Source organism: Adelges cooleyi, unplaced genomic scaffold (assembly GCF_023614345.1).
Source record: "Adelges cooleyi isolate 19-005CV unplaced genomic scaffold, UGA_ACOO_1.1 ACOO_flye_CR_arks_rails_tigmint_CR_PRNA_23, whole genome shotgun sequence".
Classification (NCBI taxonomy): Eukaryota; Metazoa; Arthropoda; class Insecta; order Hemiptera; family Adelgidae; genus Adelges; species Adelges cooleyi.
Window position 1 is genome coordinate 5,753,379 of NW_026095893.1, and position 26,588 is coordinate 5,779,966.

Genomic DNA, 26,588 nt, shown 5'->3' on the forward strand with positions numbered 1-26,588 from the left:
CTTATCATAAAAATATATTTAGAGTCTACTAGAAAAAAAGCATATTGTATTTTGTATATTAAGTCCTTATAAGAAATTTGTTGAATATAAGTAGCCTACTACCTTAAAAAATGTCAAATTTATATTAAAATAAAAAAATGCCTTATTACTTTATAAGACAAAAATTTTAATTGGGTAAAGCTATATTTTATAATATATAATACCTACTTATTTCTCAAGTGCGCATATTTGTGAAGTCTACTGCACGTTTTAATTGCTCTACTGCACAACTGAAAAAATTAAATAACCTAATAATAACCACATTAGATACATAGGTATTTGTTTTCTTTATAAAATTACTCATATCGAATAGTTTTTATAATATTCAGCTTCACATCGAACAGTTTATTTGGAAATAATTTTAATACTTTCAGTTAAAATAATTTCTAAAGACTTGTGAACTCTTCGACCTCATTATGATTTGTTAGTGAGGACATACATACACATAGTGTCCTGACCCCACTGCGTTGGCATTTTTTTTTATATAAAACGGTGTTTTTTTAAATTATCTTATTTTTATGTACCTACAGGCTACAATTCTACAATTTCAAGTACTCAATTCTACACGACCTCACAATCCGATTTACGAAGGTATTTCTTTTTTCATCTACATCTCTAGTAGTATCTCTCATAATACTAAATCCCTCTATGCTGTATATTTTTACAACGGTTTTAACTTTTCAATTTCACTTCCCTGTTTCTCTTTAACTAGTTCAAACTGCTTGGGCTTAGCCATAGGTATGCCATATGAGTGATATGATACGACCAGACAAGATACGAATTTGAGAGTGTTAAAGTCTATTATACATTGACGTCAATTGTAAAAGCAATCGACCGCGGTGTGCATTTTCTGTAGGTACTGTTGCCGCATACAGCTACTTATACATTACAGCTTACACGTTTGCTGTTAATTAGGCAATTGAACGTACTCGCTGTTTAATAGGTTCACCGTGATGTCGCATTAAATGCAGACTAGGTAAATACCGCTGTTTTTTTTTTGTGATGAATGTCCGTTGTTGTTGTTATTATTGTTCTTCGAATAATCTATCAGCGTACTACACAGGTTGAGGAAGTGACCAGGTTGACCTTGGCTGCCACAGACGCTGTTCACGAGGATAGCCGTGTACACAAAATCAGTTGTTTGAGTCAATACCCCATGTAGTATGATTCCATAGGATTTTAAATATTATACCGAAAACACGCTAATACAGTAGTACTTGGTTGTGTGCCCACTTCGGTAGGTATAAAAAAGAACAAGACACGCGGCAAGCGGCATAGGTACTAAGTTTGTGCGCCGCAGAGGATTAGCCGTGTCCGACTTATTTTTTATATGGTTATTTTTTAACTGTTAAGTGTGTTTTTACATATTTTTTATACCTACAACCGATAAAAATGCGATGCCATCAGAACCACTATTCAAGAACACGTTTTCTGTCGATATTCATAACGGTACTCAGCGTCAACCTAGCTGCTGTTTTTTCATTAGATACTGTAAGTATCCGTCAATTTATATATATTGTATTATTATACAGACTGTATTATTCAGTGTAAAATGTAAATTAATTTGTTTAATTTTCATTCCAGAACTATTATAGTAACTAGGATTTAAATGAAAAACGAGTATACAATTTTTTTTTATAAAATAGCAAAATTAATATACGAATTTAGATTTTATGTAAAGCTGAAATAGTGTTACAACATAAATACAAAATTTCTATTAATATTTTTTCATTCAAATAAATTGCCGATATAATATATGTATCTAATCTGTATTCCAGCATTTTTTCCTTTTTTTTAGTGAAAAATGAAAATGTTTCACTGATTCCAAGACCAGTTCAGTATTCAGTAGAAAAATATATTTTATAACAAACGTTGTTAAATATTCCAACAGTAAAAGATTCCATAGGTACTTAATGTAGATAAACTGGACGTGCTACCCAAAATAATATTTATTTATTTTGATTTAATAAGAAAAATCCTGTAAAATAGATAGTTAGTCTCTGGTCTATGGTCAATTAAAGTTAATAAACGTAAAAGATGTTTTTGATACCCTATCCTATTTTAACAACAAAGTACATTCTTCTTTGAACATAACCATATAGTATAATATACTATAGGTATATGTGGATTGTGGTGCTCTGTGGCGTGAAAAAAATGAATGTATGACATTGTTTCTTCTTTAAAAATTTGTTTTTTTACATATAAGAGAGTGGTCTTAAATAACTTGCATTATTTTTACGATTTTCTCATATGAAATGAATAATCTAACCTCTAACATACTGCTGAAAACACTTTAACTTCGATAGATTCATAACGTAAACATTATAGAATGTAATAGGATTATAACAGCTAATCTAAACGGATGTCATTCTTAACAATAGTTACTAGAAAATTTCAAATTATACTTAATAATTATAACTAGCGTGTAAGCAAAATTTGGTCTCAATTTTGCTAGGTTTTTAACTTCAGTGTGTAATTGATATTTGAGTTTTAATATTGATATTTTGTTGTGTTAGTAAGTTCTGCGATATTTTTAACTTAAGTCACTATTATTTAGTACCAAATATACACCTCAGATTGATTTAAAAGAACTAAACAATTTTTTGTTTTGAGAAAGTTGCAATTTTTATTTTTGACATACCACAACTTATGTTGAAAGTAATCGGATCAAGTCATAATGTTATATATGTAACTTTTTATCACTGGGTAATTTGACACACACATTTGGAATAGCTATATTGAATAAATAATTACAATTAGTAATTACACTAGTTTTTCATAAATATATATGCAATAAATTTGAAAAATAGTAAATTCAGTCTTTTGTAGCTTAACAAATTATTTAAAAATACGTTTACTATATAGCACAGTGTTTCGAGTCACCCAGTTTTTCGGTACTTATTATTACTATACCTATGTATTGTAGAGTATATTACAATATGATGGATAAAAATTACCTTTATTACTAGCATAGTATTATATTGTTGCAATTAGTTTATTAATAATGTTAATAATATTACCGGAAATATTTCTGACGTGGTTTTGAAATCTTTAGAAACAACGACAAAAAAAAATGTAATGAGTGTAATGATAATAATGATGACTATGATAAAAAAAGACTTTTTAAATACCTCGTTTATTGACGTAAGTACATAAACCTTGAAAGGATTGCTTATAATATATTTAGAATAAAAAAATACATGTTAAACATCTCAAGTTCTAAAATGTATAATAGCTTGTCTATTTTTAAATACATAACCGTTATAATTAAATGTAATGAGGAATATTTTAGTTTATTATTTTTTTTATAATACAGCGAGAATAGTTTTTTTAAATAATTTAGGAGACATTTTATTTAAATTTTAAAACCGGACACCTATTTGTACCATTTATTGTTTAGAAATACGTATAGCTATATAGTTACAAATATAAAAAGTAAAAACATCATTATTTTTAAAAAAGAAATTTAATTTTTTTATAAAAATTTATTTTTTAAAAATCGTACAATGTTCTAAACAAAAAAATATCGTAACACTTTATTACACATTTATTAAACAATTGTAAAAATAATACTTTCTATGCCTTCCCCAAGTTCACTTTTTATTTGTAAAAATCTAAAACTTATACGTCGTATGCAGTGGAACTTCCTATATTACCAAGTGACTAGTCACTAGAAAAACAAAAAAAAAATGTTTATACAGAGATGTTCATTAAATAATGTGTAATGGTTATTTTATCGAATACAATACTTAATTTTAAAGTATAAACATGTATTGTGTGTTTATTCTAATCAAAATATTCAGTGAGTTTTGATTGTTTAGTATTTTTATAGATGGTAGTTTTTTTCAAAAGATGTGTTAACCACATTAAATGCATTCAATATTTATTCTTCTGTGGGTTTTGGTTGTCCCTCTTCGCCTTCATATCATTCTATCCAGAATTGACTTCTTTTTTTTTTTTGTATGTCCTCCGCAAAATCGCCGTCGGTAGGTGTTTTATAATTGATCTACAACCGATAAACATTTACATTTCGACATATTGACTGATTGTAAACAACTAGTAAAACAGTAATATCGTGTACAGGTCAACGACACTATTTGATATTATTTGGTATTATCGGCAAATTATTGCGACTATAATGTAGTTGTACACAACTAGAAATAAACAACTTTGCTATTTAGCCGTTTGTTCGTTGTATAGAAAACTGATATTATAGATTCGTAGTAAGGAGATACATTTACCCATAAATAACCGTTAAGAGGTCTCTTTGGATTCCCTGAAATATTTCATTCAATTGAAAATGACTATTTCTATTTTTATCTATTTTTGTCGTTGAAAGATAATGTTCCATATTTGGTGTAATTAATTTTTGAATAAATAAGGTATTTTTAGATTTACTGGTGCTGGTCAAAAATAATTTGGTTTATAATGATCTCTTACATTTGGTTAAAATAGATGCGCGATATTTGTCGTCGATCTGTTTTATACTAGCTATGGTCATCGTTGAGGGGAATGTAAGATTCACTATCAGCTACGAAATCCTGGTGACCCATATTAGGAGTAAACACGTCCTCTATCTAACCTAACTGAAATCAAAATAATTTATTTGATAATTCTTAGATATTTTTGTCCTAGTGGTTTTTGTAACATTCAAAACACAATAACACAAAAACAAGTGTACTCAATCAAAATAGCGTTTGTAAGTACTCTCAAGTCTCAATAGATGGGAAAAAAAACGGTAGATCCTCCAGTTCACTATGTCACCATTGCTAGATTCTTTCAATCGATCTACTCCATACTTTACTACCCCTTACGTCATCACATCTCATACGTGGTTTTTTAAATGGTTTATTTGCTATTGGGTTCTGTTCCAAAACCGGCCGCAAGATCTTGTTTTTATTTTCCACTCATGTCCAGCTCGTCGATGTCTTTTATTTTCATTGTTTTTAACTCTTAACAGTTTTTTTTCATCTCAATTTCAGTCATTGTAAATCGGCCGAAAGATCTTAGCAATATTTCTTAGTATAAATTATATACTACGCAAATTTGTAGTAGTATGTAAAATAATGGAATATTTGGAAAAGCTGTTATTGGTCATCTCATATGCGTACTAATGTATATAATTATCTTCTTTGATAGGGAGAATAAGGTCATTCTGTAATACTTCCTTGACTGGGCGTAACGCAAATTCGGACATTTTTTAAGTTGGTGATTTTAGTTTCAAACAAAACTAATAACAGAGTCAGTTAATCTTTATTAATGGTACTATGTTAGGTTGAAATATAAAGAGGTCTCTAATCTAATGTCGGAATCAAGAATTATTTTCATTGAGACATACGCGATAGAATCTCTTGGTCTGTCAAGTTCCTTGTCTAAGGACATATTAAGTCTTAAATCTTAATACTTAATTAAATATGGTGAACATTTTCGTCTTTTAATAATCGTTCTATATGATTATTTAATCGTAATTTAAAATTGTAGAGATTATTTAATCTCTACTATTATAATTTTAAAAAGTTTATTTGTGAATTAAATAAATAATTTTCTCCACGCAAATAGAGTAAAAATCCTTAACTGTTTTTCAAAACTATCAAGTCTTAATTTATTTTGATAAATCTACATCAAACGTTCGGATGGAGTAAAAATGTGTTTGGAATATCTAGTAGGTATAAGATATAAAATTAAAAAAAATCTAAATTGATCATTTTTCTTTTTGTATAGTTTGTAGGTACATTTTAGAAAATAAAACAGAAAATTCAAACTAAACTGAACTGATTTAATACATATCTATACATTATTTATAAATACAAATATTTGTAATCGATAAATTTATAATCGTCGGTTTTAAGACCATTTAAGTTGCTGAAACATGTAAGAAATAAATTAAGTTCATATTAATTTTTTTTTGTTTTATTCTAGGTTAACCAAGTCAGAGAACATGGATATCCATTGAAAACTTATAAATTTTGGACTCCCGATAAATATTTGTTGGGATTGGAACGAATCCCTTACAGCAAAGATGGAAATGGAACAATCGGCAGACCCGTTTTACTACTGCATGGCTTGTTTTTAAGCTCAGTTATATTCACATTAAACTCTTCCTCTCTTAGTTGAGTTTATAATGATCTAATTTAAAAAATATGAAAAGTGCAAAATTTATAATTTTCAAGAGACGTTAAAAACATTATATAAACAAATTTATCTATAGTCTTTAAATGTTTAATATATATATATATAAGAATTTATTTTTTAACAAATTAAACGTTTTTATCGTTTTCTTAAAACTTTAATTTTTCACTTTTCATTTCTCACAAAACCGTCGAATTGTAGTGTTATAATAATTAGAGCAATAATATAATTTTACTTTATGTAAACGAATACTTTGGTTTTAGGTTTTGTTTTATCGGATGCTGGTTTTGATGTATGGTTGTTCAACGCTAGAGGTTTAGGTTTATCCAGAGCATTAAACATCTATGCTAGGGACGGAGCACCGCCTAGAATGAACAAGATATCTTGGGATTTTAGGTAAGAGAAGTGGTTCCATTTTTCTTTTTGCCGCCAATCATTTGGTTTGATGCAATTCTCCACGCCTGCCAATTGTAGCTGCACTTTAATCTTGATAACTTTCCTTGTCTATATATTTCGTAATTTGTTTTGTGTACTCTACCCTTGACCTTTCTCTTTTAACGTAGCCTTCCGCATTATTATTGTTTTTATTTAATCATCGTGTTATAATATATCCTGTCCTATCATCTTGTCCTTCTTCAGTTTTATTATTTTTCAATAGTTGCTGTTTTTCTTCGTCCTATTCAATATTTCCTCAGCTTTTTAAATCTTTAGAACTTTGTGATAGTGCATAAAATAGAAATAATGAATTCTAAATAATATTATTAATCTACCAACTATAAAAAAAAAGACAACTAGCAAGTCACAATTCTTAGGAAATAATTAAAAATTCATTATTTTTTAAATTAACTTTTATTATTACCGATTACAAATTTTAAATGGTAACCTATAAATGTATTATAGTTGTATTGTAATTATTATTCTTTGTGTTAACCGATTAAAAAATCGTAATATTTCACAGGATAACATGCCACCGATTTTACATTTTCTATTTCTAGATATCACGTATGTGGTGAAATGTAGTTAATTTATCGATGACTAGATAAAGTCTATAGTGAACTAAATTATGAGGGGTTTGAATAACTGTATTTTGCTTGCTCCTATGACCTAAATGTCATTGGCGAAAATTCTCTTAGCTAATTGTGTCGTGTGCGATTCTGAAATAAGTAGCGTGGCCGGTATTTTGGGGGTATGTTACCTAACCTCCCCTTCTTTGTACGTCAACGACCACTAAAACCTATTTTTTTTTTCATTAGTATTGTTATTTATAATTAATTTTGTTAATGATAAAACTACAACTAGAACTACTACATTTTAGCTGGCATGAAATGGGAGTTTTAGACATGACAACAGCCATTGACTTCGTTTTAAATGAAACTGGATATTCTAAAATTGACATTCTCGGTTATTCTCTTGGTACCACAATGGCTCTGGCTGGTCTTTCGGATAGGCCAGAGTACAATGATAAAATCAACAAGCTCGTTCTAATGGCACCGACGTCACGGTTGAAGGAGTTAGGCATGCCGCTTACCATGGTTAGGCGTTACGCAAGACTAATTACGGTAAATATTAGTCCATTTAAATATTTGTTTAACTAATTACACAAATAACATACGCAGTTTTTGTTATATATTTGCAATATGTAGCATGAAAAACTGAAAATTAATGCGTAGATATCAATGTAATACTTAAACATTTTTATATAAATTTATAGGTGTTTTTGAACGGTGTCAACTTTTTCCCTTATACTGAAGATCCAGACACGACATATCGGATGATCGGTAACATTTGCAGAGAAAAAAATGTTTTTGAACTATGTAAATGGTTCGTCGATCTAGCTCACGGTATAAGCACTCCTTTAAGTAACGTATGTATCAATAAGAAATTTCATTTTTGGAATTTAACGCATTACTTTATGGGTCGCGGTCCAAAATGTTACTTATGAGAAGATGATCTCAGACCAACCTAACCTAACTTATCTGATATAGTATTAAATAGAGCTTCGAATAAAAACCTGAAATATATCAAGTTCGCTTTCCACTTTCTGTGAAATTCATTTTATTCGTCCCAACCTTCAAAACATGCATTTAAAGTAATAAGTTTGATTTTGAGTGAGCTAAATTTTAAAACTTTTTTATTAAAACACTGATGTTTCATTTAATTATTCATTTAATACACTTGGAAATGGATAATCTGCTCATACTGAACTTATAGCTAATCATTTTGGTTAATATCTACCGATAATCCAAGTCTTATATTAGTTACTTTATATGCGACTCAATGTGAATAATTTGTACAAATTTAATATTGATCATTAAAAATATTTTAGGACACCGTGGTGAATATTCTGTCAATATTTCCACAACCTGTATCGTCTCGAACACTGAAACATTATATTCAACTAATGATGTCCGGTAAGTTTCGATAGTAGTATAAGAAAATGTTTAGTAATGTTTTTATTGCTATGTCATATTTAACTACACCAACAGTTAATAATGCGTAGATATTGCGTTACGTTCAGTTTCAAAAATATTATATAAATAAAAGTGATTTGTCTTAACGGTGTAATATTGGTTTTGCACTAGGGAGGTTTTGTCATTATGATTTTGGCCCTGCCGCAAACATGAGACGTTATGGTACTATCCAACCACCGGATTACGATTTATCCAAAATTACTGCTCCGACATATGTGATACACTCGAAAGACGATACTTTAGTTTCTCCATTGGTAACTTTTAATTACTATTTACTAAATTATCATTATAACCCGTCCAGTTCATATTGTCTATGAACTTTGCGTTTTAAATTATTTTGGAGTCGATAAAATCATTGTTATCGCAAACCTGTAGCTAATTTATTATCTTTGGAATTTAATATGTTTCAATTATGATTATGATTTAAAATGCCGGTCAGTATATTTTAAACATGAGCCCTTTTACAAATCAATATGCTTGATTTGTTAAATTTATCTAAATTCTAAATACCAGTAATCTTACTAGATGAATTTGTGAACTTTGATTTCCGATAAATAAATTAAAAATTTATTAATTTCTACCTTAAAAACTAACGTATAAATCACACAAAAGTATTTAAAACCTCATTTTTAATGTAATCATAGAATTTTCATTTACAATAATTATCCTGATATCAAAAACAAATTTTAAGTGAGTAAATACGCATATTCCAAAAATTAGTTATTTGTGTACTTATATTATAAAAGGTAATTGCACTGAAAACCGATGAACAATGAACTCGTGCTCCACAGTGTTATTAATCACAGTAATTCTTAAGCATTTATCGCATTGTCATTTCCAATGTCATACCCGACGTATTTAATATTATAAAAATTGTATTTTCAGGACGTCAAATGGTTAGTAAACAATTTACCAAATGTGAAGTACGTGTACTATATTGACAACGTTCTGTTCGGCCATTTGAGCTTTTCACTTAGCCCGGATATGAAGGAACTCGTGAACTTGCCTATAGCACACTTTTTGTTAGACGACACACATGAAAATTCGGTTAGAAAAAGGAAAGTATCCTCTTAATAAATTATTATTTTTTAACAAACATTTTTCTTGATAACTCTATTGATTTAATTAATGAGCTGTGATCGTGAAAATATCTTATTTTGTATTACGTGCTTAGAGTATGTAAAATGTATTAAATATGCATTAGTTTGTATTTCTAATTGTAAAAGAATTTTAAGAAATCTTTCAGTTCTCCATTAAATATACAATAAATTTAAGAAATCAATTCGTTATTGTATACCAATAATATGTGTCATTGTTACTATTAGTTGCTAATTTTGTTTAAAATGCTTTGTCGCTACTTCATATTTACTTTATTATAATTTGTAAATTTTATTAATGTGAAATCAACTTAACGACAAAATAAAATTAAATATAATTTTACCAAAGTAGTTTTATTCTTGTAATGTATTATTGCATACTAACCTTGCTTGCTTATTAAGTATTAATATTTAATACCCAATTTGTATGGATATAAATCACGTGTACTATGTAGTTGCTAAATTCTTTCATTTTAAATACCTATAAATTTTAATGGTGATACAGTCAATATATATTTTTCATTCATGTTTATTAAGCTTCATTGTATTAATAATAAAAACTTCTAAGAATTTATATTAACTTGTCTAAATTGTTACCAGTAAAGTAGGTACTTATTTTTCTAATTTTTTTAAATTAATATACATTTTTATTTATTTTGTTAATCGACTTAGTAAATTTTAGTATATGTTTTAATTTGTCAAATAAATAAAATGCATAAGTTCATAATTCAAGATGTATTTATTTGTGCGTTTACTTTATTCAATGCAAAATATTTTGTTTCATCTGTTCAAACTGTGAGTAATTATAATATAATAGTATATACAAATTTTTGTTGTTTTACAATTACTTTTGTGTCTTGTTTTGTAAATTAATTTTAAAAAAATCTCCAAATTACAATTTTAAGTCTAATAAATAGAACTGAATGTACTACTACGGGTACTAATGTTCGTAATTTGTTAAGGGGACAAATATAGGAAATATTTGATAAAAACCTTGTTTTAGTAAATTTTTATCACATCAACTAGTATTGTAATTAATTCGTAATAGCCTCAAGATATTCAAACGTTTAACATTTTTCGTATGAGTTATAGCAATTTTAGTGAACAAATTTATAGGAAAAAGGAGGATGCTTGTTAGAGAACGGTCGGATTTAAAAGAGAAATATTTCATACAGTGCAAACTCGACCATTAATGTTTTAAATTACATTTTTTAGATTATAATAAAAGTTTGAATATAACTAGTTTTTTTTAACCAATTTTTTTGTTGTGTTTGGTTATTTATTCAAAAATCAAAATCCAATGCATATTGCATTCTTTCTAAATCTTCCTATTTTCAACAAAAAAAATATATCACAAATCGAATTACTCTACTTGGCGTTATCTCTTTTTCATAAGGCATAGTTTTGAGCAAAAACGCGTTAGCACCGAATACATAATTCTGTAGGTCTAGCTCCAATGTTTTTAAAATATAATTATAAAGCTACACAGAATGCGTTTTATACAGTCTAAAATGTGTTTGTGTTTATTTAACATTAAGGCCGACCGTATTAATGCATATGGTTATCCATTGGAGATTCACAATGTTCAAACAGAAGATAATTACATGATAGGCATCGAGCGAATTCCACATAAAAATAATGGAAATAAAACCAAAGGCAAACCCGTAATTTTATTGCCCGGTTTGTACGGCAGCTCGATGCAATTTGTGGTGAACAATGATTCGCTCGGTAAGTTATTTTTCTCAAAATATAAATGGGTTTTGTATGAACTAAATAAAACAATTATACTAATACATACAATGACGCAATTAAAAATGGAGGAGGGTGAGCTAGAGAAGTTGAAATCCTTCAGGCTCTCAAAAAACTGCCAGCAACAAATTAGACATAGCGTAGATTACGGTTTTTACTAAATTTTGAGAAAGCTTTAAGGATTGTTTTTAGAGGGTCTGAATTTCCCTAGCTCCTTTTAGTTGTGCCATTGAATACGTAAGAAACCATTTATATTACAAACATTGCCAGCAAATGCTTGTGGTTGTAAAATACAATTTGACTGTTCAAGTAGATGAAAGTGAAATGAATCCAGAATCAGCTTCAGTTATTACAAACATGTAATATCCATTATACAACTATTGATTAACCAATGATAAAATGTATACTTACATATATCAAGACTATAAGTTATAACATATAAGACTATGACATTTAGTGTCATCTTACCACAAATATATAAAATTATTTATTAAAAATATTAAATATTTTCTGGTGGAATAAAGGTTTTGTATTGGCCGATGCGGGGTTTGACGTTTGGCTACTCAACTACAGATTGTTGGGCATTTCAAAATTTATTAAAAATCCAACCACTGGCAAAGTTATAAAACTGAAAAATGTTTCTTGGGATTTTGGGTAAGCATTCAAAAGAATATTTTTAGTACGAATAATATGATAATAGTTTAATTGAATTAATGTGTTCCATAAATATACTATAAAAGTTGTTTTTTATTTTTTGCGACTACCGTATAAAGATGGTTAAACCTGAACATAATCAACTATTTTATTAATTTTGTATAATTTATATATGTAGTGATCATATCATATCACTTATATTCCCAAATGGGTTCCTTAAAAAAATAAATGAATACGTTTTAATACTGTTTAAAAAATGTCATTAAAACATTGACAGTGATTTAAACATGAGACAAAAAGTCTTTCAAGTATATTACTTGAAACCATCAACCTTCGACACCATTGTGCCAACTTCTTATTGTGCTGGCTTTATGTTCAGTTTGTTTTTTATATTTGTGCTAAAGAAATTTCAACTTTTTTCAATGTGATAATTCTAAACAACTATCTAAACGACTATTATTATATGCCCCCATATTTATATTTTAAAAATTGACTGAAATCCGGATTTCTATAATATCCGGATATTCAAATCCAGGTTTCTGGAATATCCGAATATTCAAATCCTGGTTAGTCGGTTTATTAAGAATAACAGGATTTTCAGATTATTTTTTAGTCCAAGTAAAATAATAAAACTACTTTAAATACCTACGTTTATTGAAAATAAAAATTGTATTGTTGAACTTAGATAAAACAAAATAAATAAATAAAAAACTGGTTCATCTATCAATCAGAATATAATCTTTATCATTATTTAATACGTCTAGATATTTTTTATATGTATTTGTACAATATTAACTTGGTAGTCGTGATAATAGAACAGTAGCAACAAAACTATAAAATATGTTCTATTTATTTTTGTTACCTTTACTTTTTTTTTTAGTATGGATGAGTTAGCTAAATATGACATGACGGTGGTCATTGATTATGTATTAGAAAAAACTGGATACCCTAAAGTAGACTTAGTGGGATTTTCTCTTGGAGGGACGATAGCCTTAATTGGATTATCAGAAAAACCACAGTATAACAATAAAATCGATCGATTAGTATTGATAGCACCAACATCTAGAATGAGAAACTTTGACAAACGGTTAATAACGTTAAAATTGATACCACCAAAGGTTTTGGTAGGTAAAAACCATTATTAAATATTATTTTCCTATTATAGTAAATTAATTAATAGCATAATTTCAAGACAACTGTTTAGCTTAAAATAAATCATATTATTACAAAAAAAATACAGCTCGTACTATTCTCCATTTATCATGGTATTTATTTTAAGGATTTGGCCTACACATTAAAATATGTACCCAGATTTGTTGATCCGGACAATCAGTTAGCTGGGAAATTATGTGATTCAATGATTTTTAAAAAAATATGTCTTTCTGTAGCCTACAATATCCAAGGTGTATATTCGCCAATTGTTGACGTAAGTGTGTTATATAACATTATATGATTTATATAAAACAAAATTATACTATTAACATACAACATTTATATCTTAATACGTTTATACTTTGTTTAGGATGCTCCAAAGTTTTTGAGTAGTTACCCACAGCCCACATCAATTAAAGTTCTGAGACAATACTTTCAGTTTGCCTATTCAAGTGAGTATGTTTGTGGGGAATAGTTTCTTAAAATATTGTATTACTTATTCAAGTATAATTTAAAAGTATTGATACTTAAATTGATAAAAATGTTCAAGGTAGAATAAAATATAATAAAAGCCGACCTAGTTAGGTCGGGACATTAAGGGATCGGAACATATATAATGGGCCGGGTAGGTCTCAGGTCCTTAGAAATTAAAATAACTAAGTGATAATATCACTTAAAAAAACGCTCTTCTGCAATTATATAAATGATAAAATATTTAGGTAAGGTTAATTATTATTATTGCAACAAAACCACTGCATAACTATTTAAATTCTTATAGTATTCTGAATTACACGTGTAGAAAAATTAGTATAATTAATGTAGTTTAGTGCTCTAGCGATTTGCTGTAGTTTTAATACACGTAGAGGGATTTATATACATATTTTTAAATGAATTTATGTATTGTTTTTAAGTACTATAACATTAAACAAAAAAATGTGGCTGTGTGTATCATACAAAAATATTAAATATCAATACTGTGCTTGCAATTTATTTCTTAGTTTTTTGGGGATGTTCTTTAATCAAAAAATTGGACTACCGGTTTTTAAATAATTGTAGTATTAAAGGGTCACATTAGACCTTTATAATCTTATTTTAAGATAATAAGACTAAAATTACACTTGAAAAAAGTAAAATAAAGAACAAATTTTGGACGCTTAATTATGTTCATGTAAACGGATAATATGTAGATTGTAGTATCATTGTTTTGTATTGTAACGGGTAAATTAATTTTTAGAACATTTCCGGAAATACGATTACGGACGAGATGGAAATTTGAAACATTATAACTCGACTACACCAGCAGAGTATAATTTATCAAATGTGGCAGCTCCGACCATTATCGTACACTCTAAGTCTGACACAGTATCAGCATCCAAGGTAACTTATGGCAATAACTAATATTTTTAATGTATGACTATTTAAATAATAAATCATAAAAACATATTAGCTTCAAAAAAATATATAAACACCTTTTAAATATCACGATAATGAAACATCAAATCGTTGGTATTATGCAGAGTATTATGTTTTGTTTATTGTTTTAAAACATTTTATCTTTGTTTATCAACTTATTACAAACTAAAGAATCGCATAATTTTATATTTATTACAAGGTTGAAATATTATTTTTTAGGATGTAAAATGGCTGATTAAACAACTACCAAATGTTATCGATGTTCATTATATAACAGAAGTTCCATTTCCTCACCAAGCGTACACTTTAAGTCCGTATGCCAAACCCTTCGTCAATACTTATGTAGCAAATAAATTGTTAAACAAATATTAAATATAACTAAACATAATTTTATTTTTTTAATTTAAAATAAACAGTAAATTTTGTACACGAAATACAATATTAATGTATGTAACAAAACATAGTTTTATAATTTCTCGTTTCATTCTAACATGCTACTCGACAAACTCCGTCAAAAATCAGAGGTCACAGATCACCTCATGTTACAGATCTTTATTGGTGACTAGGAAAACCTTCCTTAACGCACTAATGGCCGAGTTTGGGTAATACTAATTATAGCCATCTTGCTCCACAGCTCTCACGTGAAATATCTCCTTGAAAGATTACTAGAAATTCAAAATTCATTGAATTACCTTAGGTTCGATGCGAAATTAAAAAATTATTAGTTTTTTTAGTGTATGAATTAACGATAACTTTCCTACTATAGTACTATATGTATGGTGTACTTACCTATAATAAATATAAAACAAATGTTTAATGTGTAAATCACATTTTAAAAAACCTTGTATAATGTGAAGTGTGTAGGTATATATTGATTACTGAATTTCATGTACATTTTAAAATTTGTACTTACGACCTATAGGCGCAATTTCAATTTTGAACTTGGGGGGGGGGCTTGAATTTTTTTAAAATTATATATATAAGTAAATATATTTTTGTATTTTAAAATTGTATGCATAACCTAATTGACATTTTCATGTCTTTGCTCTGGCACATCACCGAAAAAAGCGTTCTTTACAAAAGCGTTACAGGAGGTAGGAGATAAGGGGTTGGGAGATAGGGTGGGAGATAGGGGTGGAGATAGGGTGAGATAGGTAGAGATAGGTAGAGATAGGGATAGGAGATAGGGTAGAAGATAAGAGTAGAAGATAAGGGTGGGAGATAGGGGTAGGAGATAGGGGTTGAGTGATAGGGTAAGAGATAAGAGATATGTTGTACGTTCAACATTCAAATTAGAACTAAATGATAATTTCAAAATAAATTAAGGGCCCAAATTCTCTATGAATTGTTTTAAGCCAGATATTAAACACTACAATATTAGCCAGAAACTTGATGTTTTAATATACTAGTTTGTTACTGATACTTAATATACTATTACATTTTCTACAATTCCACCACTACTCTAAATTTATTCGGTACTTCAACGAGACATGAAAATGCTCTTAAAAGGTTGCAGACTCGGCTGAAAAACTTTTTTTTTTTTTATGGGGCTTAGTCCACCCTAGCCCCCCCCCCCCGTATTTGCGCCTATGCCTATAGTTTTACAACGAATGAGTATATTTTATTTACTTGTGTTTAAAATAATTTATAAGAACCTGCGACCTTCCTAATTGAGACATCAATAATTAATATACTCAATTTCCACTGTGCTTGATTTTTACTGTCATTCATAAATACCTACTTAGAAAAAGCATAACTAACTATCTACCTAGTTATCGCCAAGACCAGTTGATTGGACAAAATGTCTTTTTGTGTCATTATTTTTTTACATAATAATAGGCATAAAGTTCAACTGTTTAATTATAGCTAATACGATATTGACATTTTGGATCTCTGTACTCTGAACTCAGTTCATTTTCTACGTGTTGTAGCCTGTAGGCTCCATCTATGAGCATTAACTTGTACTCATTTTAAATGCAAAATTACTTATTGTACTTTTAGTTTTATAGATTTGCTGTTACGTCAGCTGTTGACCCTGAAATAAATGAAAAGTTTCACGTTCTGTCTGGAATTGGAAACTTTGGTGATCGATACTATGGAACAGAGCCAGAAAAGTATCTATCTAGTTAAAATGATTAATATGATTATTGTAAATTCGAATATTCGTTATTCGAATAACGAATATTCGTGCGAATAAAGTATTCGAATTATTTTTTTCGAATAGTTCCACCACTACTTTATAGTTCCTACTATAAAGTAAATATCATAATGTAATATATATATTATTATTTATTAATGATTTTTTTTTTTGGGGGGAGGGGCTTGGTAAATTTTGGCTGGATATTTCTAATTATTTGCACCGTGCACGTTTAAATATATATAAATGTAAATATAATTATTTTATAGTTGGTCTCAGTAAAAGCATTCCTTTTGATAACTGTTATACATTTAAAAAGTCACAAAAAACAAACTAAAAAATACATTTCTGAAGAAATCACTGAAAAATAAATTGTTTGAATTGACGTAAAAGTACCGATTATAGTTTATTTATTCTAGGTTTTAGTCTAGGTGATTCTTAACCTTTAACTTATTAATTATGTATGAACAAAATATTTATATATTGTTATAACTACGGCCGTTACACTATAACTATTTTTAGCCAATACAAATAATAATGCTTATTAAAAATAATATAAACTAATTAATATTTTTCAAAAAAAAACAAAATGAGTTGAAATAGAATAAATATTGTTATAAATTTAAAATCAAACGAATATGTAACAAATGTTACTTTAGAAAGTTTAAAAATATGTTAAATATTATTACATAAATAAAGTTTGTATTACTATTATTATAACTATTTATGTGTATATATTATTTATTTAATTATCGAATATACAAATTAATTATAAAATTAAATATATATGAGCCTTTTTTCATTTATATTAATTAAAAATTTTAAAAACCTGAATCTACGAGAGAGGGCCGAGGGTCACCTTTTCAAAAATGACCACTGATGTTTAAACTTTGTATAAAAGATAGACGATGTTTAATAATTATAATATTATTTAGAAACAAAGAGGTTTTAAATTTTAATACATTTTGACCCTATACATTTTTTAAGCGGTTAATTTGTGTAAGCTTCATGGAATTATATGTTTTTACGTTTACAATTTTTTCTATGAGTTCAAGCATTTTCGATAAGTACAATTTAGACCTGAAATCATGACAAAAAAAGTTTTTCAGCCGAGTCTGCAACCACGAAAGAACATTTTCATGTCTCGTTGAAGTACCGAATAAATTTAGATTAGGTGTGAAATTATAATTAAAAAAAAAAAATATGTGGAGCTTCCAGTTACAGCATAAGGCCAAGGAGATTAAAAAAAAAGTGTTTCAGCCGAGTCTGCAACCACGAAAGAGCATTTTCATGTCTCGTTGAAATACCGAATAAATTTTAATTAGTTGTGGAATTATAATTAAAAAAAAAAAATTACATGGAGCTTCGAGTTACAGCATAAGGCCAAGGAGTTAAAAAAATTATGTACAATCAAGTTTCTGGCTAAAATTGTAGTGTTTATTATCTGGCCAAAAGTAACTTAACATAGAGAATTAAACTATTTTGAATTTATTATTTAGTTCTAATTTGAACGTTGAACGTACAACATATCTCTTATCTACTATATCTTACCCCTCTTCCCTACCCACTATCTCCCGTCCCTATCACTCACCCCTATCTCCCACCCTATCCCTTCTCCCTAATCTCTCACCCCTATCTCCCCCCTATATCCCTCCCTATCACTCACCCTTATCTCCTGCCCCTATATTTCACCCCTATCTCCTGTCCCCAACCCCAACCCTATCCCACCCCCACCCCTTATCTCCTACCCCTATTTCCACCTCCAACCCATCTTCGTGTGGTAACGCTTTTTTGGCAACGCTTTTTAGGTAACGCTTTTTTGATAACGCTTTTTAGGTAACGCTTTTTTCGGTTATGTGCCAGAGCTAAGACATGAAAATGTCAATATGCCTACTTAGAATAATCGTATTTTAATTCTGTAAACATATTTATTAGACGACATACTACTTTTCACAGTATACATTTTAAATACTTTTATAAGTGTAATAATAACTCAACTATGAATAAATGGTATAGGTGTAGGCAGCCTAAATAACCAAATTATAGAACGCTTAGGTAATTATGGCTAAATATTATATATACGTATAAGTTATAAGTTGTATGTTACAAGTTTAAAAATATTGTCTTTAGAATATATTATACCAAAAGCACGCAAATACAATACTTATTTGTGTGCCCACTTCAGTGGGTATAAAAATGAACAAGACGCGCGACAAGCCGGCATAGATACTAAGTTTGTGCGCCGCAGAGGATTAGCTGTACTCAACTTCTTTTGTATATGTTAACTGGCGTATATTAAGTGTTTTTATATATTTTTGTATAAAACCAAAAAAAATGAAATGCAATCGGGAACAATTTTTGACAACACGTTTTTCATTGATATTCATAACGTTGCTCAGTGGCAACCTAACTGCTGTTTTTTCATTAGATACTGTAAGTATTCGTCAAATTATACAGAGTGTAGTATATAATTATACAGGTAGGTATATTATTCAGTGTTAATTTATTTTTTATTTGCCATCAACTAACTATAATAACTAGGATATAAGTGAAAAACTAGTCTTATTTCAGAAACTCCGACTAGCTATAAATATAGCTCAAATAAAAGTTGACAAACGATAATTACGTTATCGTTAAATATTGATAATCGTATATTATAGCAGTTATATAGTATAGTCAATACTTATTGGTAGTATTGACCAATTGATTTAAAAAACAAAATGCCTTTATTAAATACTATTTCAAGATAAATTTGTTCCAAAAAAATATAACACAGTTTATATGTATTTAAGGACTAAGAAGGGAGGATTGTCATTTTAAAAATTCGTTATAATTTTACAAAATCCTTAACTACCTAATATATTTTTATAGTTAATATACGAATTAAAATTTATGTTAAGCTGGAATAATTATAATTAGTGTACAGTTTTAATTTTTAATAATTTTTCACTCAAATAAATTGCGGATATATCTGTATCTAATCTGTAGTGTAAGGTTATCCAGCATTTTTACTTTTTATAAGTGTATAATATAAAATAAAAATCCTATATTTATTATAAGACCGATTAAGTATTTAATAGAAAGTGATATTTGATAATGCATAAAAAACGTTCTTAAATATTTAAAAAGCAAACGATCCATAGGTATAAGATGTAAATATGCTGGACGTAATACGTAAAATCTTTTTTTTTTATTAAAATAGATACGTTTTTGGTCTACGACAAAAAAAAAGAGTTTAATTAAACCTAAGACTTTAAAACATAATTTTAACATCCTATCATTTATCATTTCATTTATTTATCAATAATCAAATTTACGTACATGTTTAAACATAACTAACCATATAATATAATACACTATATGTATATGTAGTATTCTCTTACGTAAATGTATGAAATTGTTTCTTCTTAAAATATGTATTTTTCTACATTAGAGCACTCTCTAAAATGGTCTGAAATAACTTGCATAATTTTTTTACGATTTTCTCATATGAAATGAGTATTGATATATCACTGAAAACACTTTTTGACTTTAATACATTCGTAACGTAAACAATAAAAAATTAATTAGGACTAGAAGTTAGAACAGCTAATCTAAAAGAATATCGTTCTTGGCAATAGGCAGTAGAGAACAACGTCAAATGAAATGTAATGGTTGAACAAATAATAATAATGATAACTATGATAAAAAACGATTTATGAATTTTTGAATACCTTAATTATTGAGTACACAAACCTTGAAAGGATTGCATGTATATTTTGAATAACAAAAGACAATGTAAACATCTCAAGTTCTAAAATGAATATTTGTATTGATTATACAATTTTTCTCTATCGCATATTGAAAGGAATGCGTACCCATAAATTTAGAATACAAATATATTATAGTCTTATCTGGTCGATCGAAGTTCTGAATAAAATAAATCGGCCTAATGGTTAAACAACTGTTATTAACCTTTAATTACATATCCAGGGTGATCTACACACCCCATTAACTGTTGTTAATTAATTTGTTGACTTTGTTAACTCAAATTAATTTTTTAGTTAACTTTATGAATTAACTTATAGGGGTTGTAGAGGAATGTTAATAAGTTTACTATTTCCATAAAATAATACATACCTAATAAAATAAAATAGTAGATGCCTAATTAAATGTTAAACATTAAAATAAATCAATAGATCTTAGTAAATGATGAGCATAGTGTATGCTTAAATCTAAGCAAAAATTACAAATATTATTGTAAAACCAATATATTCTTTTTAGGCGACGAATTAAACATAAATATCATGTAATGTATTACAAATAACATTACCCAGTATCCATAAGCATCCGTAAGTATCCACCATTATTTTAACAATATTTTTTTTTTATTCTAAAGGTCAACCAAGTCAAAGAGCATGGATATCCAATAAAAACTTATACATTTTGGACTCCCGATAATTACTTGTTGGGATTGGAACGAATCCCTTACAGCAAAGAAGGGAATGGAACAATCGGCAGACCCGTTTTACTACTGCATGGCTTGTTTTCAAGCTCAGTTATATTTACATTAAATACTTCCTCTCTTAGTTGAGTTTATAATGATCTAATTAGACAACTTATTTTAAAAATATGATAAGTGCAAAATTTTAGTTTTTATAAGTATTTCAATTTATAATATGTAATAATATTATTAAAAAATAAATAAACGTTTTTATCGTCTTCTTAAAACTTTTATTTTTTACTTTTCATACTTATCACAAAACCGCCGAATTATAGTGCTAAATTAAAGCAGTAATATAATTTTACATAAACTAATCGAATACTTTGGTTATAGGTTTTGTTTTATCGGATGCTGGTTTTGATGTATGGTTGTTCAACGCTAGAGGTTTAGGTTTATCCAGAGCATTAAACATCTATGCTAGGGACGAAGCACCGCCTAGAATGAACAAGATATCTTGGGATTTTAGGTAAGAGAAGTGGTTCAATTTTTCTTTTTGCCGCCAATCATTTGGTTTAATGCAATTCTCCACGCCTGCCTATTGTAGCTGCACTTTAATCTTGATAACTTTCCTTGTGCATATATTTCGTAGTTGGTTTTATGTAGTCCACCCTTGACATTTCTCTTTTAATGTAGCCTTCCGCATCATTATTGTTGTTATTAAATTATTGTGTTGTAATATATTTCCTATCATCGTGTACCTCTTTTAGCTTTGATGCGAAGAAGGTATTGTATTTACAATGATGTGTTTTTATTTTTTATATTTGGGTGGATCCATGATATTTTTTAAGCCGCTGAACTAATTTCTTCGTGTAGCAACTCAACAGATCAGAAATCGTACTTTAAGGTATTTAAATAAGCCAAAAATTTAAAAAAAAGTCCCCCCCTTCCCCTTTAAAATCGAGAAAAACACCAAACAAATGAAATTTATGAAAACAAATTTGGAAACCGAAAAAAGGGGAATATTACATTTTGATCGTAGTTATAGCTAACGTAATTAGAGGAACAGGCATTATGGTGGTATGAAACCTAATCTCCCCTGTTTTGTACGCCAACGACAAGTAAAACCTAATATTTTCATTCTTAATTATCTAATTAAGTTTTTTAATAATTAAACTACAACTAGAATTACTATATTTTAGCTGGCATGAAATGGGAGTTTTAGACATGACAACAGCCATTGACTTCGTTTTAAATGAAACTGGGTATTCTAAAATTGACATACTCGGTTATTCTCTTGGCACTACAATGGCTCTGGCTGGTCTTTCAAATAGGCCAAAATACAATGATAAAATCAATAAGCTCGTTCTAATGGCACCGACGTCGCGGTTGAAGGAGTTAGGCATGCCGCTCAGTATGGTTAGACGTTACGCAAGACTGATTACGGTAAATAATTGTGATAATAAAGTAGTAACCTATGCAATTCTATAATGAACAGTTTTGTTTTTATATTTGCACTGTGTGGCATCGAAAACTGAAAAATAATGTATCGATATCAATGTAATGTTTTAATATTTCAATACAAATGTATAGGTGTTTTTGAATCGCGTCAACTTTCTCCGTTTTTCTAAAGATCCAGACACGAAATATCGAATGATCAGTAACATATGTAGTGTAAAATATGTTTTTGAAATATGTAAATGGTTCATCGACCTAGCTCAAGGCGTTAGCACACCCTTAAGTAACGTATGTATCAATAAGACATTGATGATTCTTTGGGAAATTATATTTTTGTAATTTATTGCGTATTTTATGGAGCGTTGTTCAAAATATTACTTAAGAGGAAGATGATATATTACTTAACCTAACCTGGTCTATCTGATACAGTATTAAATAGAGCTTCGAATTTAAACCTGTTAAATATCAGGTTCCATTTCAGAATTTTGCTAAGTTGAGTTTATTCGCCCCAACCATTGGAACATGCATTTAATTAAGTAATCATTATAATTTTGGATGAAATAAATTTGAAAACACTAAAAAAGTTATGTTTTGTCGCACAAGTTTTCCATGGACTTAAATAATGTATACTCTGCTCATCCGATCTTATAGCAAATATAAGATGCAATTTTGGTTCATATTTACCAATAGTTGGGTCTGACCCATTTATAACTTATATAAAAAAAATCTAAGCTATATATTAGTTAACTTTATATGCGACTCAATGTAAATAATTTGTACAAATTTAATACTGATTATTAAAAAAATATTTTAGGACTCTGTGGTGAGTATTCTGTCAGTATTTCCACAACCAGTATCCTCTCGAACACTAAAACATTATATTCAACTTATGATATCCAGTAAGTTCTGGTAGTAGTATATGAAAATGTTAAATAATGTTTATATTGCTATTTTATATATTTCTACTCCAATAATTAATACGACTTAGGACGTTTAGTTCAGTTTCAAAATAACAATTACAAAATTATAAGCAAATTCACAAAAGTGATATGCTTTATCAACGTGATATTTTGTTTGTACTATTTAGGGAGATTTTGTCATTATGATTTTGGCCCTGCTGCAAACATGAGACTCTATGGCACTGTCAAACCACCGGATTACAATTTATTCAAAGTTACTGCTCCGACATATGTGATACACTCGAAAGACGATACTATAGCTTCTCCGATGGTAACTTATAATTACTATATACCATCATAACCCGCCCAGTTACATTTTAAACTATTACAGGGACGGTAAATTATTAAAAATTATTGCTATTACAAACCGGTAGCGAATTGTATTATCCTTGGAGCTTAATATTTTTCAATTATCTTTAAAATGTAAAATTTCGGTGAGTATATTTTTAATACAAATGCTAGTTCATTTATAAATGAATATGCTTGATTTGTTAAATTTATCCAAAGACCAGTAATCTTGCGTAAGTCTATCTATACCGAAATAAAACAGAACCTTATATCGGTTTTATATCGATGATTTAATTTAAAGATTGTTTAAGTATAAAATAGGTTTACTGTATTCTAATAAAGAATACAAATAATAATACCAAAAACTTGGTGTATAAAATAGTCTATATTTCAACCTCTCGAAAGTGTAACACATGTATTAATGCTGCAAACAAATGCAATGATAAACTAACGTAGGTATAAATCACACAAAAACAAAAGTATTTAAAATCTAATTTTCAATGTAATCATAGAATTTTCATTTACAATAATTATCCTGAACAATAAACTCGTGCTCCACAGTGTTATTAATCACAATAATTCTTAAGCATTTATCGTATTGTCATTTCCAATGTCATACTCGACGTATTTAATATTATGAAAATTGTATTTTCAGGACGTCAAATGGTTAGTAAACAATTTACCAAATGTGAAGTACGTGTACTATATTGACAACGTTCTGTTCGGCCATTTGAGCTTTTCACTTAGCCCGGATATGAAGGAACTTGTGAACTTGCCTACAGCCCACTTTTTGTTAGACGATACGCATGAAAATTCGGTTAGAAAAAGAAAAGTATCCTCTTGATAAATTATTTGTTTATAAACATTTTTCTTGATAATTCTATTGATTTAATCAATGAGTTATGATCGTGAAAATGTCTTAATTTTTGTTTCGTGCTTAGAGTATATCGAAATGTAAAATGTGTTCAGTATGCATTTATTTGTGTTTATATATGTAAAAATGTTTAACACAATTTCAGTTCCCCATTAAAAACACAATAAATTTAAGAAATCAATTCGTTATTGTATGCGTGTAATATGTGTCAATGTTACTATTAGTTACTAATTTTGTTTAAAATGTTTTGCCGCTACTTCATATTTATTTTGTTATAATTTGTAAATTTTATCAAAGTGTAATCAAATTAACGACAAAATAAAATTATAATTAATTAAATACAATTTCACCAATGTATCATTATTCTTGTACCTGAGGTATTAAATAATTTCTTGGTTAAACTTTAAAACCATTAAATATTATTACATTTGACCATACTCGCCTAGAAAATATCATAATTATATATTTATATGTAGACATTGTACCTATAGATATATATTTTGCGTCTATGATCTTGGACCGGGGACTTCGTTAGCAAGTAATTATGTTATATAATATAAAATAGAGATGTGTTGTTTTGTTAAATAAAAATAATATAGTTGAGATATCCACGAAGTTGTTTAAGTAGTTACAAAAGTGGTAGCTTCAAAGAAAACTGCAACAACTATCGTACTATAGCCCTAATTGCTCATACAAGTAAGATTATGCTATATGTAATACAAGAAAGGCTAAAATCATATCTGCTCTCGCAAATCTCCCAAGAACAAGCAGGATTTGTCCCGGGAAAAGGAGCAAGGAACCAACTTATATACATCCTACAGCTAGTAGAAAAATGCTATAAATATGCATTCATAATATTACAGCTAATATTACAGCTATTTACTGTTCCTAGATTATGCTAAGGCTTTTGACACCGTTAAATGGAATCTTCTGTGGCTCATTTTAAAAGAAATGAGAGCTCCAGAGCACCTAATAGCAACAATAAAAATAATTTATGCCAATAATCAAGCGTATGTCTGTGTCGAGTCCAATCTCTCCAAGAGTTTTCAAATAGGACAAGGCGTAATACAGGGCTGCATATTATCACAATTACTTTTTAACATATATTGAGAATAGATAATGAGACAAGCTTCGCAAGAATGGAATGGAGGAGTATCCATTGAAGTATCAAATTTAAGATACGCTGATGATACGGTGCTATTAGCTAAATCAGAAATGGAAATGACCAATTTTCTAGAACTAGTAGACAAATTTAGCAAGGAGGCAGGCCTAAAACTTAATAGATCAAAATGCTCAATAATCGCTATTGATAGGACCAAAACATTACCTCCCACGTTTAGCCTCATAGCCGATATAGATCATAAAGACAGTATAATATGAAGGGCTCCGGTAAAAAAAATCAATGTCAATTTTTTTTAAAAATGAGATTTTGGTATCAAATTATTTGTATTGACGTATTGTATCTTTTATGCGCTCGAACCAGGAAAAAAAAAATTAACTAGTTACCAGGTACTAGGTTAGAGTATTTATTATGAGATATTTAAATCCAACTCTAACACATTAAAAATACTTTTCAGTAATTGTTCAAAAATTAAGACAAACCTATAGAAACCAATTAAATGTATGTTATTTATAATATAACAAATATAAAGTTTAAATACTAATAATAGGACAATACAAGGTGTAAATACCCTAAGTACCTAGCAGATATTTAAAAGATTACTTTAAAGGAAAAAAAAAACATAATA

The 26,588-nt window shown here is 28.5% G+C and overlaps 2 protein-coding genes across 6 annotated transcripts; both read left to right on the forward strand.

Moving 5' to 3' along the window:
• Positions 1-998: 998 nt before the first annotated feature.
• On the forward strand, positions 999-24,896 carry LOC126835775 (lipase 3-like). Of its 5 annotated transcripts, XM_050568582.1 has the most exons (9): positions 999-1,015; positions 1,103-1,530; positions 5,959-6,148; positions 6,432-6,564; positions 7,484-7,727; positions 7,880-8,032; positions 8,495-8,579; positions 8,751-8,893; positions 9,525-10,116. In XM_050568582.1, the coding sequence occupies exons 2-9, from the start codon at positions 1,432-1,434 to the stop codon at positions 9,711-9,713; spliced, it is 1,236 nt and encodes a 411-aa protein (XP_050424539.1). In that variant the 5' UTR covers positions 999-1,015; positions 1,103-1,431; the 3' UTR covers positions 9,714-10,116. The 5 variants fall into 5 exon arrangements, with proteins under 5 accessions (XP_050424539.1, XP_050424541.1, XP_050424542.1 ...); XM_050568584.1 differs by lacking the exons at positions 999-1,015; positions 7,484-7,727; positions 7,880-8,032; ... (1 more) ...; positions 8,751-8,893; positions 9,525-10,116 and adding exons at positions 22,464-22,707; positions 22,855-23,007; positions 23,534-23,618; positions 23,807-23,949; positions 24,622-24,896 and having other exon boundaries at positions 1,067-1,530; XM_050568585.1 differs by lacking the exons at positions 999-1,015; positions 6,432-6,564; positions 7,484-7,727; ... (2 more) ...; positions 8,751-8,893; positions 9,525-10,116 and adding exons at positions 21,658-21,790; positions 22,464-22,707; positions 22,855-23,007; ... (1 more) ...; positions 23,807-23,949; positions 24,622-24,896 and having other exon boundaries at positions 1,067-1,530.
• Positions 10,314-15,163, forward strand: LOC126835777 (lipase member K-like). Its single transcript, XM_050568586.1, has 8 exons — positions 10,314-10,531; positions 11,275-11,464; positions 12,010-12,139; positions 13,020-13,263; positions 13,419-13,565; positions 13,662-13,743; positions 14,526-14,668; positions 14,924-15,163. Exons 1-8 carry the CDS (start codon positions 10,448-10,450, stop codon positions 15,074-15,076), a joined length of 1,173 nt encoding a protein of 390 aa, XP_050424543.1. The 5' UTR covers positions 10,314-10,447; the 3' UTR covers positions 15,077-15,163.
• Positions 24,897-26,588: the final 1,692 nt, after the last annotated feature.